This window comes from Rhinatrema bivittatum, chromosome 19 (genome assembly GCF_901001135.1).
Source record: "Rhinatrema bivittatum chromosome 19, aRhiBiv1.1, whole genome shotgun sequence".
Classification (NCBI taxonomy): domain Eukaryota; kingdom Metazoa; phylum Chordata; class Amphibia; order Gymnophiona; family Rhinatrematidae; genus Rhinatrema; species Rhinatrema bivittatum.
Genome location: NC_042633.1, coordinates 41,373,085 through 41,389,457, shown reverse-complemented (window position 1 = coordinate 41,389,457; position 16,373 = coordinate 41,373,085). Strand labels below are relative to the sequence as shown.

The 16,373-nt window shown below is 55.1% G+C and overlaps 1 protein-coding gene across 2 annotated transcripts; it reads right to left on the bottom strand.

The window, feature by feature from the left end:
• Positions 1-588: 588 nt before the first annotated feature.
• CARM1 (coactivator associated arginine methyltransferase 1) lies at positions 589-15,856 on the bottom strand. Of its 2 annotated transcripts, XM_029585664.1 has the most exons (16): positions 15,610-15,856; positions 14,152-14,277; positions 13,799-13,905; positions 13,599-13,703; positions 13,223-13,333; positions 12,888-13,065; positions 12,213-12,303; positions 11,154-11,235; positions 10,904-10,989; positions 10,649-10,738; positions 10,344-10,481; positions 10,010-10,099; positions 4,488-4,600; positions 3,754-3,834; positions 2,403-2,471; positions 589-1,348 (listed from the first exon to the last, which is right to left on the bottom strand). In XM_029585664.1, the coding sequence occupies exons 1-16, from the start codon at positions 15,758-15,760 to the stop codon at positions 1,212-1,214; spliced, it is 1,755 nt and encodes a 584-aa protein (XP_029441524.1). In that variant the 5' UTR covers positions 15,761-15,856; the 3' UTR covers positions 589-1,211. The 2 variants fall into 2 exon arrangements, with proteins under 2 accessions (XP_029441524.1, XP_029441525.1); XM_029585665.1 differs by lacking the exon at positions 2,403-2,471 and having other exon boundaries at positions 15,610-15,853.
• Positions 15,857-16,373: the final 517 nt, after the last annotated feature.

The window sequence follows — 16,373 nt, the reverse complement described above, 5'->3', positions numbered from 1 at the left end:
CCCCCGCTGGAAGGCTGCCTGCAGTACCCCCTCATTTAAAAAAAAAAAAAGAAGCTGCCCTAGCACTTTTGTAAGGCTCGCATTGCCTTGCTTTTAAAACAGGACTCGGGCTGCAGCTGCCTCCCCCCGCCCCCAGGATATCACTGCTGCAGTAGCTTCACTCAGTCGTTCAGGATGCCCACGCTGAATATGGATGAGAGAGATTTGCATACAGCGGAGGCAGTGCATGCACAGTCGATCTCACGCACAGTGGGGGTGGATAATCCCGTCCCGGCTGCGGACGAGAGATTCTGCTCACCAGCCTGACTGGAAACGTTACCTTATGCATTATTCCTGTGATCCTGCACGCGTGCCGGGGCAGTGGGGAGGGCTCCCCTCTCAGCAGGCCCGCAGTGCCCTCCTGCGCACAGGCGAGAGGAGGGGAGGGTGCCGTACCGTACACGTGCGCCGAGCCAGGAGAGGGAGGACTTCGGCTGAAACGCACGCACGCACTCTCTCTCTCCATTGCTGAAGGCCAAAAGTAAATAAGAAAACAAGTCTTCTGCTTTCTACTGATTCGTCAGCTCTCCCCCTGCTTACGCTACAAACTGTTGTCTATGGGTGACATTTATTTTAATGGCAACTAACCACACATACAAATTAATTCCAGCAGTTATGAAGCCAGGGGCTGGCACCAGAGAGCTTAATAAATCGGATCCGTCTTATCCTGTTGTCTCTCAGACGAGTTCTGGACGTGCCTGCCTACTTCGGCTACAGTTAATTCTATTTCCCCATACACAATAATCAATCTACGCAGCCGTGCGGTGCCGAGGGCCACTGCCCACCAGGCCTGCTCTGCAGACCCCCATCCCCCCCCCCCCCCCCCTGTCTTCCAGAGATCTGCTGCGGAAGAGCCGAGGGCACGACGAGTACATGATTTCTGCTAAAACAACTAGTATCACCCATTAACAGCTGCCGAGACATCAGAGCCGTCTCACATTTTGTTTCCTAAAAAAAAAAAATTGTACAAGTCCAAATATGAGAGAAAGAGAGAGAGAGAGAATGCAGTGTATTGTCCGGGCCTTCCTGTACAGGGATAAAATCCTGCCCCGCACGGGGTGGGGATCGGTTGAGGGGGGGGGAGTGGGGAGGAGACGCGCGTCCAAGTGTTCATGGCGGGAGCAGCAGATTTGGTTTCCGGGTGCTGTCAGTTCAGGGCCAAGGAGCCACCTTTAGCTTCCGTAATGCATTGTGTTGGTGGTGATGGACATGGGGGAGGCCATGGAGATGGCTGGGCCTCCCATGGTGAATTGGCTGTTCACAGCGTAGTGGCTGCCAGAGCTGCCGCCGGTCTGACCGCCGGAGGAACCTGGATATGGAGAGAGAGGAAAAAAAAAAAAAAGATGTTAACCTCAAAGGTCTTTCTCTGCTCTAGGGCCCAGTCCTGGTGCGACCTGCAGCTTCTGTAGCACAAGACAGACAGCGCGGCAGGCACAAAGCTGAGGACAGTGCAAGGTGGGGAGGGGGATTACAAAGGAAGAGTGCAGCCACCTCTGGGGAGGGAACGAGCCTTGCCTGGAGTGCACAGAGCTTTCTCAAGTCCCGTTTTTTAAACTACCTCGGGCACAGTAAGGGGGGGGGGGATGCTCGGGGGATTCCTTACGTACGCAGGCGATGGGGAAGATCACATTTCCTGGGTTACAGAGCGGTGCTGTAAAAGGAGCCCACGGGGCTGCTGCAAGAGCGACCTGACTCCTACTTTAAAACACACACAAGCCCCCAAATCCTCTTACCCTGGCGTCACCTACGCGGCCACTCGGATTTAAGAAATGGAACCTACTTTTTTTTCTTCACATTTTCAGTTCAGTAAGACTGACAAAGAGTCCTTTTGACTACTGGGCCTCCAGCGATGCCATTACCACTCCCCCTTTCTAACTATTAACGTTGAAAAAGGCAGCAGGAGACAGAGCCATCCGTACACATCTAACGCAGGATCTCCACTGCCAGCTCACACGGGAACGTGACTGCTCGGCGCTCTGCGCCCTCGCACGATGCCCCACTGCTCGCCCGCTGCAGAGCCAGCCTAGCGGAGGAAAAGCCATCCCTGTACCTCCCCCGCGGCAGTAAATATTCCAACTGAGAGTTTAATTAGAAAAGCCCCAGGCGGCTGAAGGATTCCTCAACCAGGCTGGTTCTGAAGTAACCAGAGAGCGGCAAACGCCCGGTGCCGTGACAAAAACCACGAAGGGCCCGAGCCGCGTGCGGGTTTCTCCAGGAACCACCGAATAGGCCCGCGCGCCGGCGACGACGGCAGCCTTCCCCGCGAGCCGAAAAGGGCCCTTGGGGAGGCAGCTGGGGGGGGGGGGGGCCCCCCCCCGTGGCATGCAGAAATCTCGCCAGCTCGGCGGAGCCCTGCACGTTACCTTGCACAATGCCCGTGCTCATGATAGATCCCATCCTGGAGTGTGTGTGATTCACAATCCCCGTGTTAGCTGCGGAGGGAAAGGGAAGGAGGAAAGAGAAGCGTGTTAAAAGACCAGAGGCGCATCCTGGAGCGGCAGCGGATCGCTCCGATCGTGGGCGAAACGGGCCAGTCACGGCATGCAAGAGCGAGTAAAGCGCCGCACCTTCTGGACATTGATAACTGCAGAGGGAGCCAGAAGACCCCCTCCTCCCCCTGCTGCTCTCCTGACCACAGCGCCCTGCCCCTGATCACTACTGCAGCTAGCACCAGGCAGAGGCCCGACTCTGCTGCTCTTCCGGATAACAATATATAAAACACATAAGACACGCCATGCTGGGTCAGACCAATGGCTCATCAAGACCAGCTGCCTGTCTAATCCACAGCTTAATTCTGCACTGACTGAATCGGGGGGAACAAAAAAAAAAACTTAAGTGTGTTTTATATCTACTCCCGCTTACGGGAGTACCGTGCAAGCACTAGCAGCTCCGAAGGCAGCAACAGCCAGCACAGCTGGAATCCTGAGACACGCATGGTGCAGGAGCAGAGGTGCTCCCTGCGTTATCCTTCAGGTCACCCCCATATCAGATACCAGTCAAGCTGCACGAAACGCAGAGAGTCATGGGCTCAGAATCGCGGCTAGTATTCCTCACAGCTCACTGTGACCCTCACTTTATCCCCCTGTGCCTCAGCTCTAATCCCCGGCTCTGTCACCAACTGTGTGTGACCTCAGTGTGAGTCACTTTATCCCCCTGTCTCTCAGCTCTAATCCCCGGCTCTGTCACTGACTCTGAGTGTGTGACCTCGGGGGGAGTCACTTTATCCCCTTGTCCCTTGCTTTACCAGCTGCGGGGAGGTGATGATACCAAACACTCGCTCCCTCTTTGAACCTTACGCAGGATACACCCTTCCTCCCCAAAGGCAGCTGCAGGCCCATATATACAAGATGCTCAACGCAACAGTGCACTGGGATCAAAGCATGACAATCGGTGACATTGACATGGTAAATCAAATAAGGAAACAGAAAATACTGAACAGGGCTGCATTCCGGCGACCACAGATAAATCGTTAGCTACGCCCCTGCCTCCCCCCTTCTCTGTCCATTGGCTGCATCCCTCCCCCTTGCCGTCTGGGTCTGCTTCTCGCTCCGCCCGCCAGCAGCAGCCCTTGCCACCTGTTCTCCGCCAGGACCCCACGCCTCCCTGATTTGCCTGTCCGCCTGCCTCTCACTCTCTGGTCGCCGGCCGCATACCCCACCCTTCAGCTGTGCATCCACCCCCCTCTCTCGCTAGGCCCTGCAGCTGCTCACTTACCTAAAGGAATGAGGTTGCTATGTCCAATAGCAGATCCACCTGTTGCAATAACACCGCTGAGGTCATAGGCCGTGGCCATCCCTGTATGCAGAGGGGGGAGAAGGGACAGTGGGAAATTACATTTCAGACCAGCACAGGGCGTCCCAGAACGCTGAGCCTACTTAACTGCCCTAGCCCTGCCGAGTCTCCTAGGCTTCCTCAAGCCCCGACCAGTGAAACTGGTCAATTTTGGAAGAACTGTCATACGCTAATAGGTTTATGGATCACAGCTCAAGGGTATCTGGCAGGACTCGAAGGACGCCTGTCCTGCGAGGGCAGAGATCCCTGTGCAGAAAGCCTGAAGCAGGAATCCAGGAGATCCGCCTCGAGTTCCCGGACGCTCTTCACGTGCCTTTGACGCAGCAAGAAGCAGCAGGGCCAAGCCTGCGCCCAAGGAACGAGGCAGAGAACCCAGGGCCTTGGATGTGCTGTTAAAGGCGACACACGCTCGATCCTGGGGTGGGATGGTTTCAAGCCCAGCAACCCCAGTCAGAGGAGCAAGATGGCTTCCTACTGGCCTTCCCAACCAGCGAGGGCACGTGCATCTCCACCAGCATGCTCGTTTGGGGTGGAATGGGGGGTGCTTTAAAGAGGTGAAAGCACTGGGGATAAAAGGATTTCAAGAGAGGGGCAGTGACCACCACAGGACTCCTCGCCTGCTTTAAAATGAGGTAAGGGAGGAGAAGCTACGGTACCTGCCATGCCCATTCCCGTGGTCATGTTATACGCGGTCCCAGTATTCCACATATTCTCCGACGGAGAAGTGTAGTGAGAGCCGGGGGGAGGGGAGGGGCTATTGCCTGTGTATCTGAAATAAAAGATGAGCAAGTGACTGTAGGTGATAAAAGCATAGCGCAGGTACACTCCCAGCAGGGGAGAAGGCAGAGAGAACACCTACAAGGAGATGCCATGCTGGGTCAGACCAGGAGCCCATCCAGATCTCTAGAAAATATCCAAGAAATTTCCAAAAAAAAAAAAAAAAAAAGAGTAGAGTGAAGAAATTACTTACCTGATAATTTCGTTTTCCTTAGTGTAGACAGATGGACTCAGGCCCAGTGGGTTATGGGCTCCCCCTGCCAGCAGATGGAGATGGAGTCATTTTTTCAAAGCTGATGTCACCCTGGATACAGCCCTGCAGTGACCTCAGCCCCTCCGTACTCTCTTCAAAAGCCACTGTGGACGTATTCTTGAACAAACTTGATTAAAAATGGATAACCGTAACTGTACTCAACCAAACAAATGCTGAATCCCAGCAAGATTATAGCTGCCCTGACATAGGGATAGGGCGACGGCTTACCTGTAACCTCTTGGAATCGATATCCACTCCATGGGCGAATCCTTGGCACTGTTCATGGGCAGCCAAAAGCGGGAAGCTGCGTCCATCTGTCTACACTAAGGAGAACGAAATTATCAGGCAAGTAATTTCTCCATTTCCTAGTGTGTAGCCAGATGGACTCAGGATCAGTGGGATGTATAAAATCTACTCCCGATCGGGGCAGGGAGGCTGCCCTTGCGAAGGCTGCATCCTCTCAGGCCTGAACATCCAAGCGAAAGAACCAGGAGAAAGTGTTCAAGGAGGAACACGTCACCGCTCGGCAGATGTCTAAGGGAGACAGTAGCTTAGCTTCCGCCCAGGAATCTGCCCGAGCCCCAGTGGAATGAGCTTTAACCTGAAGGGGCAATGGCTTTCCTGCCTCCACACAGGCTCCCGTGATCACCTTCTTCATCCAGCGAGCTCTGGCAGCCCGCAATGCTGGGTCACCCTGGTGGGAGGCAGAAGGTGGTCTCCACCAGGAGTCTCCGCATATCCTCATACCATGGACGCCTGAGCCAATCTGGAGCTACTAGTAGGACTAATCCCCTTTGGTGCTCGGTTCTGCGAATAACCCTACCAGCAAGGGCCACGGAGGGAAGGCATATAGCATCTCTTCTTCTGGCCAGGCATGAATGAGAGAGTCGATCGCCAGGGTCAACTGATCTCTTCTGCGACTGAAGAATTGGGGAACCTTCGCATTGTGAGATGCGGCCAGCAGGTCGATGGACGGGAGGCCCCAGCGATCTATCACCAGCTGAAAGGCTTTGGCCAACAACACCCATTCTCCTGGATGCAGACTCTCCCTGCTTAGAAATTCTCTCAGTCATTGTCTTTTCCTGCAATGTGGGAGACTGAGATCATCTCTAGATGTAGTTCCACCCACTACATAAGGAGATCTATCTCCTGCGACACTTGCTGGCTTTTGGTTCCCCCCGGCGGCTGTTGTAGTTTACCGTTGTTGCATTGTCCAACATTACGTGGACTGCCTGCCCCGGGAGTATGTGGCTGAAGTGTAGACATGCCAAATCTGACTGCCCGGGCTTTCCAGCGGTTTATGCTCCAAAGCGCCTCTTCCTTGTTCTAACACCCCCCCCCCCCGGGGCCGTCACTTCCTGACAGTGAGCTCCCCAGCCCTGGAGGCTCACGTCTGTCGTGAGGACCAGCCAGTTAGGCAGGAACAGAGTTACACCCTTGCCCAGGTGAGCTTCCTGCAGCCACCACTGGAGTCGAGAACATACTTCCACCGGTAGGTGGTGGAAAATCGAAAAGTCTTGAGACAGCCGGTTCCAACGTGACAGCAGGGAGCATTGAAGTGGTTGTATGTGTGTCCTCGCCCACGGTACCACCTCTAGGGATGTCGCCATCAAACTGAGGACCTGCAGATAGCTCCACATCATGGGTGGAAGGAAGACCTTGCCCTGCTTGGTGCTGAACCGGACTCCCAGATATTCCAAGGACTGGGGGGGCTTCAGACTGCTTTTGTCCGTGTATATGACCCAACTGACTTCCTGAAGCAGGGAGGTCACCCTGCTGGTCACTCAGACTCTCTCCCACGGGCTCAGCCCGGATCATCCAGTCATCCAAGTACGGGTGCACCAGGATTCCCTCTTCTCAGTGCCACCGCTACAACCACCATGATCTTGGAAAATGTTCTGAGGTGGTGAGTAGACCGAAGGGCAGCACCCGGAACTGATAATGGCAGCCCAGTACTGCAAAGAGTAGGAAACGCTGATGTTCTTGCCGGATGGAATATGAAGGTAGGCCTCGGAAAGGTCCAGGGAGGTTAAGAACTCTCCTGGTTATGCGGCCATTATCAGGAAGTGCACAGTTTCCATGCAGAAATGATTCACTCGTAGATGTCAGTTGACACTCTTGAGGTCCAGGATGGGGCGAAAGGAACCCTCCCTTCTTGGTACGATGAGATAGATGGAATAATATCCCATATCTTCCTGGGAAGCAGGTACTGGAATTATAGCCTTCATCCTAAGGAACCTTACCAAGGTAGACGCCACCGTCTGCTTCTTGTGCTGGGAGTGGCAAGGACACATCATGAACATGTCCAGAGGGGTGCTGCGAAACTCCAGTGCGTATCCTTCTCGTATGACATCCAGTACCCATTTGTCCGAAGCGATTTTGACCCACTGTTGGTAAAAGAGGGACAGCCAACCTCCTATCTCCTTGTTGTGAGGGTGGGTCGGGACGAACTTGAACCCAAACCTGCCCCTCTCTCTTGGACTGTTGACTCCGAAAGGAATAAGACTTCCCGAAGGACCAAGACCTCTGAAATGTAGAGTCTCTGTAGGGCTGGAAGTGTTGGGAGCCCCTGAATAGACCGCACATGGGTGAGGGGCGCTGTAACTGCTTTCTCTTATCTTCTGGTAGCCATGGCCCTGGAGATTCACCCCATTTACTGTCCAGCTTTTCCAATTCGCTTCTGAAGAGGAGCGATCCCTTAAAGGGCATCTTTGTGAGGTTTTGCCTGAGGTCGCATTAGCTGACCAATTTCGCAGCCACAGCCGTCTTCTGGCCACTACCACCGAGTCCACTCTTCTGGCCGCGGTATGGACTAGGTCAGAGCCCGCATCAGATAAAAGGGCTACCAGGGCACAACAAGAAGCAATCTATAAGGTCACTGCTGGACTCCATCCGACTATCATGCGCATTCTTCAAGGCCGCTCCTCTCTCCACTGGGATAGTTGTTTGCTTCGAGGCAGCGCAGACCAGCACATCCATGTTAGGGAATCGCAAACGCTCTTTCATTGCCGGATTCAGTGAGTATAGAGCTTCCAACACTCATCCCCCTTTAAAACATCCATTCCAGGTCAATCAACTCCTGGATGGCTTCCAATACTGGAAAGCAGCAAGAGGCTTTTTGTAGGAAAATCAGAATGGTTCCCATCATAGGGTCCACACCAGGAATTCCCAGCATCTTCAGGGTCTGGGAAACCAGGGCCAGCTCTTCGTCTCTGGGAAAAACGTAACATGGTCCGATACAGTTCTAAACCGGGGGGAATTTCCCCTTCTTCTAAGGAATCTGGATCCTCTTCTTGGTCCGTACCATCCGGGTCCCTGCCAGGGATACCCTTGGTGAGGCGAGGCATGTTGCGAGGTCTGCGGATAGGCCTGGGAGAGGGAGGGCTTACCGGTTGAGGGGCCAGTGAGGCAGAAGACTGCGCCTGTACGAAGGCTTGAAGGCTCTTGAAAAAATTCCATCCAAGAGAAAGCAGCCGGGTCCATGCCAAGCCCAGGAGGTACTGAGATAGGTGTTGCAGAATTTCCCTCTCCCACGGATGACCCAGTCCTGGGGGTACTTCCAGTTAAGGCTGTGGCTGATCCATCCTCTGAATGGGAGGAGCCGGGCTTAGCAAAGTCAGGGGAGGCCGACTCTCCTCCCAGTGCTGACACAGGTTGGAATTCAGGTCAGGCCGAGAAGCCTTAACATGACAAGCAGCACAGAGAGCAAGGCGTTTAGGTTTCTTGGTTGCCGGCGCCATTGATGACGGTAACTGTGCCTTCCAATCGGCTCGCGCTTAAAAATTTATACGCGCACAAATTTAGAGCGCCTAGACGAGTCGAGGGGCACGCTCGGCCCGTGCGCTCAGCTTTTCCCGTGTGCACTTACGACGTTGCGCGCGTCGGTACGCACCGACATTATGCGCCCAGCCGACGCACTGCGCGTACCTGGAGTCCTACGTAGGGCCATACAACACGCACAGAAACGCTCTCGCAAGATGGCGCCGATGAGGCCGACCACGCGGTGTGCCTAAAGCAGGGTCTAGCCCACTGGAGGCTGCTCAACCCGCTCGGAGGCCCAATTCCCCTTACCTTCCCCAGAGGAGTGGGAACGACGTCAGTACGGCACGCCGAGCACGGAGGAAGCCTACCGGAAATCCCTCCCATCATCTCTGGATTGGTAAATCTTCATTTTTTTTTTTTTTTTTTTAACTTACCTGGGGTCTCAGCGCTTACCAGCTGAGTACAGAGACGGTCTCCGGCTGCGGGGGGGAGAGGGCTGTGGCTGTCACCGCTGCGCTCGGCTTCCCTCGCCCGCCGCCTTTCAGCTGCTTGAGCAGCAAAGTCCACGCCGGGAACCGGTTACCGGAGCAAGGCGCACCCCTCTGAGGGATCTCGGAAATCGCCTCAGGAATTCTCAACTGGGGGAGGGACCTTTAGGTATCAGCTCAGGAGAGCGGGGCTCGATCTTTTCTCCCCAATTTAAATGTAGAATTGTACAGCGATCTCCATAGGGAGATGCACGTCCACCATCTGCTGGAGATGGAGAAATACTGGAGGGCTGAGGTCACTTGCAGGGGTGCATCTAGGGTGACGTCAGCTTTGAAACCTGACTCAGTCTCCATCTGCTGGCAGGGGAGCCCATAACAACCCATTGGTCCTGAGTCCATCTGGCTACTCACTAGGAAATGTTATTTAAATAAATAAAGCCGCAAACCTTCACGGCTGAGCAACAGAAACGAGACACAGGGACACCGATTCCTCCCAGAAGTTCACATCTTCCTTTACTGACTTCCCCCCCCCCCCCCCCCCCCCGACAGTCCAACCTACGGTTTACACTAGGGACGTTCTTTTGTTTTTAACAACATAGGCAACGTCAATGACATTGCCGATTTTGTTTCGTTTCTAAACTGAAACGATACAAAAAATTTTGAATTTTTTTATTTAGTGCGTACTAAAAAAAAAATAATTTAAAAACAAAAAAGGGGGGTGGAAAACCCAAACAAAAGGAAGGTTTGATTGCTGCACGCTCCTAGTTTACAGACAGACAGACGTGTCTCCATGCGCGCGCACACACACACGCACACACACAGCTTCCCCGGTGAAAGATCTGCTCTTCCTGGCCCTCACAGAGGAGAAAGGTCTCCAGAATGCACACCCGTCACTTACCTAAAAAAGGGGTTTTTCAAGTCTAGGAGGTTGCTGGATTTCGAGCCTGTCTGATCCACCTGAGCAACAATACTAATATCATAACTCTGTCTACAAGGAAAGAGATGTGAACATGTTATAGCAGAGTGATCCTTCTTCTACAAGTCCCAGCACTGGGACCCAGAGACCAAATCCACATCCCCCCCCCTCCTGTCCTCACGCCTGGGCACGCACGGACAGAGCGGGGAGGCGGGAAGAGCAGCCCGTGCGCGCGGCTGGTGGTGGGGACGGGGGTAGGCAGACGGCAGCAGCGAGCGTGCACGGATGAGAGCAAGGGAAACGCTTTCGTAGTCACCTCTTGTTGGCAATAAGGAGGACCGTTCCTGAGAGCGTGTCACCAGCTTTCGTGAAGAGGGGAGACTGCAGCAGGCACCGCACCTGGTACCAGTGGGTCAGCGGCTCTGTGGGAGCCGTGGAGAGCCATACTGTCATTCTACCCGGGGGAGGGAAAAAAAGAGAGAGAGACAGGAGTCAGGAGACGCAAAAGGTGCAAACTCAAGTCATGGTACAACTACAAAGTGTCTAAACTCCTATCCTCCCCTTCACAAAGCTGCAAAGAGTCCCCCGTTCCGGGCAGAGAGGCGAGGCGACATCACTTACATTGAACCGATGAAGGCAACGTCAAACCAGAAAGCCAAGCCGTGGACCAGTCCCGAATGCAGCATGTGAAACTTGAAGGGGATTTCTATTCTGCGGAGAATAAAAGGGAACCCGTCAGGGAACGAGCACGCAACATATCCCCTGTCGGCCGTTATCAGGGGCAGCCTAGCTTCCCAGGGAGGTCACGGAAGCAGAGGGAAGCCGGATCTATCCACCCCCCCCACCCGCGGCAGACCACAAGCGCCACGCGCTCACCTGTGCAAATCACCTTCTTTGGCCTCTAAAAAATTCACGGTATATTTAACCGACTTCGCCATTAAAATCCTGATATCGAACGTGTCCTAGAAAGAAGCCACACACCCGTCATCAGCTTCTCCAACACAGCTGTTCATTTAGCATGCGCGCGCGCACACGGCGACGCGCCAATGCCAGAACCGCATCTCTCCCCCCGTCCCCCGATATTGTGCCAAATCACCACCCTGGACACGAGTGGCTGAGGACTTACCACCACCGGCTGTCTGAAATACTCGTCCACGGCAGCCCCCCGAAGGGCCGACAAGTCCACCCCGTGGAAAGACGGCTGGTACCTGCCGAGAAAGAGGAGGGGGTGAACGTGAGCTCGTGCAGGGTCCCAAGGAACGGCCGCCAGCCAGCAAGCAAAGGGGGGGGGGGGGCCATCCAATCCTCACCCCCCTCAGGGAGCCAGAGCCTCCCCATCCAGCAAAAAAAAAAAAAAAGGTATCCCCGAGCTCCCAGGGAAAAACCAGACATTGCCCGCCCACTGGGTAGAAAAGGGCATCAGGCCCCTCACATCCAGGAAACCAAACCCCTGCACCTCTCCTTATCCAAAATGCCCACCTGGCTAAGGAGCATCCACTCCCCGGCCCCGCCCCCCCAAAAAACCTACCCTCTGGGCAAAGGGGGAAGCCAGCCCCCATCTCACCTCATCTTCGTCTGCAAAGCAAGGAAGTCAGCCTTCTCTTTCCGAACAGAAAAACCAACCCTTTTGTACCTTCCAATCCCCCAACAAGGCATCTAGCGCTCCATCCATCAGCTGAATAAAGGAATAGCCAAGAGGTTAGAGCAGCAGGGCAGGACTCAAATCCCACTGCCGCTCCTTGTGACCCCCTGGGCAAGTCGCATCACCCTCCGCTGCCTCAGGTAGAAACTCAAGATTGTGAGCCCCCTGGGGACAGGGGAATAAATACCAGGACCTGACGTCTACCTTGCCTTGAGCTCTGATTTGCAAAAAAAGGCAAGTAATTCAAATCTAAAATTAGCAGAAGGGCATCTAGTCCCCCCCACCTCCCGTACAAGGTTAAAAAAAAAAACAGCCATCTCCCATCATCCACTGGAGCAACATAGCCCCGACTGCCCCAAGGTATCTGGCTCCTTCCCTCGGGGGCAAGGGGTCACTCGACCCCCCCTGGCCCAAAAGGCACCCACCAACCACGAGTCCCAGGGGGACTCCCAACAGCGGACAGCAGTTACATCTACAAAAAAAAAATAAGTCACGAGGCGCCGAGCGCAGTCAACGCACACAGGCTCAGGAGAACAGCCTCACCAGAAATTGGCCTTTGTGAACTGTTCCATGTAGAGCTGCTCGTCGGTAAATGGAGCCAGGTGAACATCACCAATGGTGGGGAACATGTTGCCTGCAATCATACAATCTGGTGAATAGGACCGAGCCGCCGGCCCACCACTTAATGAGATCAAGCGACCACCCAAAACCCCCAACCAGTAGCAGGCCGAAGCCAGGCCACTGCAGCACACCGGAGGGGCCCGCGCCAGGCCTGGGGGGGTCCCCACAGAGAGAGAGAGAGAGGCATTCTCAGAACTAGCCTCGTAAGCTGCCTGAAACACCAAGAGAGCTTCCGGTTGTTACCTCCCACGGCCCCCCCCACCCCGGACGCCCCGATGAATGGAATCGCATTGTCCGCTCTTCGCCACCAGCGGCACCAGCAGCTGCCAGAGTTCGTAAGGGGCGGAGTCAAGAGGGAGGCGAGATTATTCCAGCACAGGTTCTCCCCTATCCCAGAGAGACAGGGCTGAGGAGCCTCCTCACGTCCCCCACTCCTCCAGACACAAAAGGGGAGGGGGAGGAGGTTGGAGGAGCCTCCGTACTACCCTCTCTCCTCCTCACCAGACACACAACACTGGGCTGCAGGAGCTCCCTCCCCAACCCTCCCTCATCCAGACACACTCCCTTCCTCCCCCCCCCCCCCCTGCTCACACCCACCGTTCAGTTTCAGGAACTTCTTGGCGTGCAAGTAACTCTCCAGCATCCGCTCGTTAAACAGCATGTACCCCATAGGCTCTGAGATGATTATATCCACCTGCTCAGGGAGGGAGATCTCCTCCACCTTTCCCGGAAGCACGATGATGCGCTCTGTCAGGTTATTGCTCTTGACCAGGAGCTGTGGGGGGGTAAGAGCAGCTGGTGACACACAAGTACCGCCTCCGGGCGCCACGGCGAGCTCCGTTCCACTACAGCACTACCTCTGCGTGCTACGGCGAGCTGCGTGCTGCACGGGAGCGCTGCCTCCACGCTGCCCGTTAAGACAAGAGCATTACCTCCGCATGCTGTGCCATCGTACTGGCCTCCACCGCGTAAATCTTTCTTGCCCCAGCCTGTGCAGCAAAAAAGGAGAGGATCCCAGAGCCACATCCGACATCCAGTACCACCTAGAGAGAGAGAGAGAGCGCAACGATAGCGTCACGCGAGTACACGCGCTTCTAACCCATCCGTGCCAGATCCCGGCTCACACAGAGCTCCTCGGCTTTCTGAGCTTTGACATGGGGGCGAGCTCCTGCACTCGGCACACGCTCGGGACCCTTAGGAACCACCAGAAAGGCTCATGACCCCCCCGTCCCCCCCCCCCGAGCGCCGTTGGGATAGGTCACCGGGAAGGAGGCTTCCGTCTTTCTGCTCTGCCAGCACACATCTTACTTTGTCCTTGAAGTCACTGTGGTTCTGCAGTATGGCCCTCTGATAAGTGCCCGTCCGCACGTAGTCCTGCATCATATTCTGCTGCTGGGACAGGTATCCGTAGAACTGGAGGCAGAGAACGAGGAGACACGTAAGGGCATGACCACAGGCGCCCAGAGTCCCTCCCCTCCCCGGCCCACCCGCTGGCTTCTCCCCCTCACCTGGAAGTACTGCACGGCCGAGGACTCCTCCGTGCGCTCGCTGAAGACGGAGTGCTCTGCGCTCTGGCCCCAGCAGTTCTTCAGGAGGTTATAAAAGGAAGAGAAGTCTGAAATGAGGGATGAGGACAGACGGAAATGAGAGCGAGCCAGCAAGGGGGGGGGGGGGGGGGCAGGTGCGACTGCCCCGACTTCTAAGGCAGAACCCGAGGGGGCCCATCAGAGGGCGGCAGTGCCCCGTGCCCCATCAGGAAACAGAAGCGCATCCGCCACCCCCCCACTCCAGAGAGCCCTGACCGTTAGAAAGCCTTCCCCCCCCCCCCCCCCCACGGGGAACACACCCCACTGTCACTTACCACTAGGCATTGGGAATTGTATCAGGACACTGTTACAGCCCAGTGTGATGATGTAGGACTGTTTGCCCACACGGCTGCACTCTGTGTCCCTGGCCACTGAGCACTTAAATACACACACGTCTTCCCCTGCAGAGGCAACAGAATGCAAAGGGTTAACGTGCATGAGAGCGCTCAGCATCCCCCCCACCCAGGCCCTCCTCTCACACGTTCTCCCCGGTCTCTAGCCCCTGTCCCTCCTTGTACCACCACACAGGTATCTCCGTGGTCCCTACCTCACACACACACACACTCCTTTCCCATGTAAACCGCTCTGAAAACGCGGCAGCAATGCAAGTGTCTGACAGCCGGGCCTTTCCCCTGCACTTCACATCCAGTGCCAGAGTCCCCTCTCCATTCAAATGAAGCCAGAGGTAAACAAGGACAAATGGCTGAGCGGAAGAAAAGACAGCCAAGGATCTAAAATAAGGTGTCAAGACTTTCTTTTTGTTTTTAGAGGTAAAACATCGGTGAAACGAGAAAGGGCACAGATGGGACCTGTGCTCAGGGGTTGACAAAGGCCCACTGACACTTGACGGCAGTACTTATGATGGTGGTGGTGGGCAGCAATGCAATACTGCTACCGACGCTCCAAAAACACATTTTGGGAGGGGAGGGTGCAGGCTGGCGGCAGGAGTACATGGCAAGTGCATTTTGTCCTGGAGAAGGACACTGCATCAGAGATAAAACCAGGCAGACTGGATGGGCCTCACAGGTCTTAGCTGCTGCCAGGTTCTCGGTTTTCTAGGCTGCCCCTGACCCATGGCATCCTGCAGTACCGCATGGAGAGCGAGAGAGATGCCTTTGCATATAAATATATAGATAGACAGATATTTACATATACACATATATATATATATAAGGGGGTGTCCTCAGGTATGCATGGATAGGGGAAAAGAGATGAATGTCCTGGCGTATGCACATAAATAGTTATCTATGTGTGTGCGTTGGGGGTGTCCTGGGGTATGCATGGATGGGGAGGGATAAATGTGTGTATGTGTTGGAGATGTCCTGCTGTATTCATGGACATGGCAGGGAGGGTGTCTTGGGGTATGCATAGATATTGGGGGAGGGGGGTTCTGGGGTATGCATAGATATTGGGGGAGGGGGGTTCTGGGGTATGCATAGATATTGGGGGAGGGGGGTTCTGGGGTATGCATAGATATTGGGGGGGGGTGTCCTGGGATATGCATAGATATTGGGGGGGGGGATCCTGGGGTATGCATAGATATTGGGGGGGGGGGTGTCCTGGGATATGCATAGATATTTGAGGAGGAGGGTCCTGGGGTATGCACAGATATTTGAGGAGGAGGGTCCTGGGGTATATGAGTCTATAGGAGAAGGAGGGGAGTCGGGCCTGGATAATTGGCTGCCTCGGTGTAAGGCTCAGGATTTCCAGGGGATGGGGGGCACTCCTCTCACCGCTGTACAGGGCTAGCAGGGCGCTCTCTGGGACCCTCCGGACCTCCAGCCTCAGCGGCTGCTGCTCCTGATGCCGCTGGATCTCGCCGTTCGCGTCCCCGATAGTGAGGAGCCGCACGCCCGGGAACACAGAGACCGCCGAAGCCGCCATCTTCAGCCAGGCCGCAGCCGGGGAGGAGGGAGAGCGAGGCTGGGGGAGGGATAGAGCGCCGCCGAGGTCATTGAGAAAGAGGACAGAGCGAAGACAAAGGGACAGAGCGACACCAGCGGCGACAAGAACTATTGCAGCCCAAGGAAAGAGCGAGATGGAGAAACGGGCTAGAGCGCTGCCAGGGGCAGCGAGAGGAAGGCCAGAGCGGAGACCTAGGAATAGAGCGACACTGGCGGTCACAGGCGGTATTGCAGTCCAGGGGGCGGGGGGACAGGGCTACAGCGCCGCCAGGGGCAGCGAGAGGAAGGGCAGAACGGAGACCGAGGAATAGAGCCATCCTGGCGGCCGCAGGAGGTACTGCAGCTCAGGAAGGCGGAGTCTGGGTTGGGGAAGGCTTGGCTTCTCATAGCATAGGAGGAAATGCAGTTCGCCCATGTGTGTTCCTCTTGTAAATCGCTTTTTGTTGGTTTTTGCGGTATATAGAAATGTTTTAAATGAATTAAATGTTGCATTGCTTGGGATTTTCCGTTTAGTTCTTACCCGGACCTTTCTGTTTCTAATTCGTGCTCCTTTACTCTGTATCGGGGGAGCGTCCCTCTGTGTTTTATGTGTG

Coding starts and splice junctions, on each gene's coding strand:
- CARM1 (XM_029585664.1), bottom strand. CDS start 15,760: ATGGCGGCTTCGGCGGTCTCTGTGTTCCCGGGCGTGCGGCTCCTCACT. Junction 10,990..11,153: donor ATTTCAGACAGCCGGTGGTG/GTAAGTCCTCAG, acceptor GCTTCTTTCTAG/GACACGTTCGATATCAGGAT. Junction 10,482..10,648: donor GTTGCCTTCATCGGTTCAAT/GTAAGTGATGTC, acceptor TCCCCCGGGTAG/AATGACAGTATGGCTCTCCA.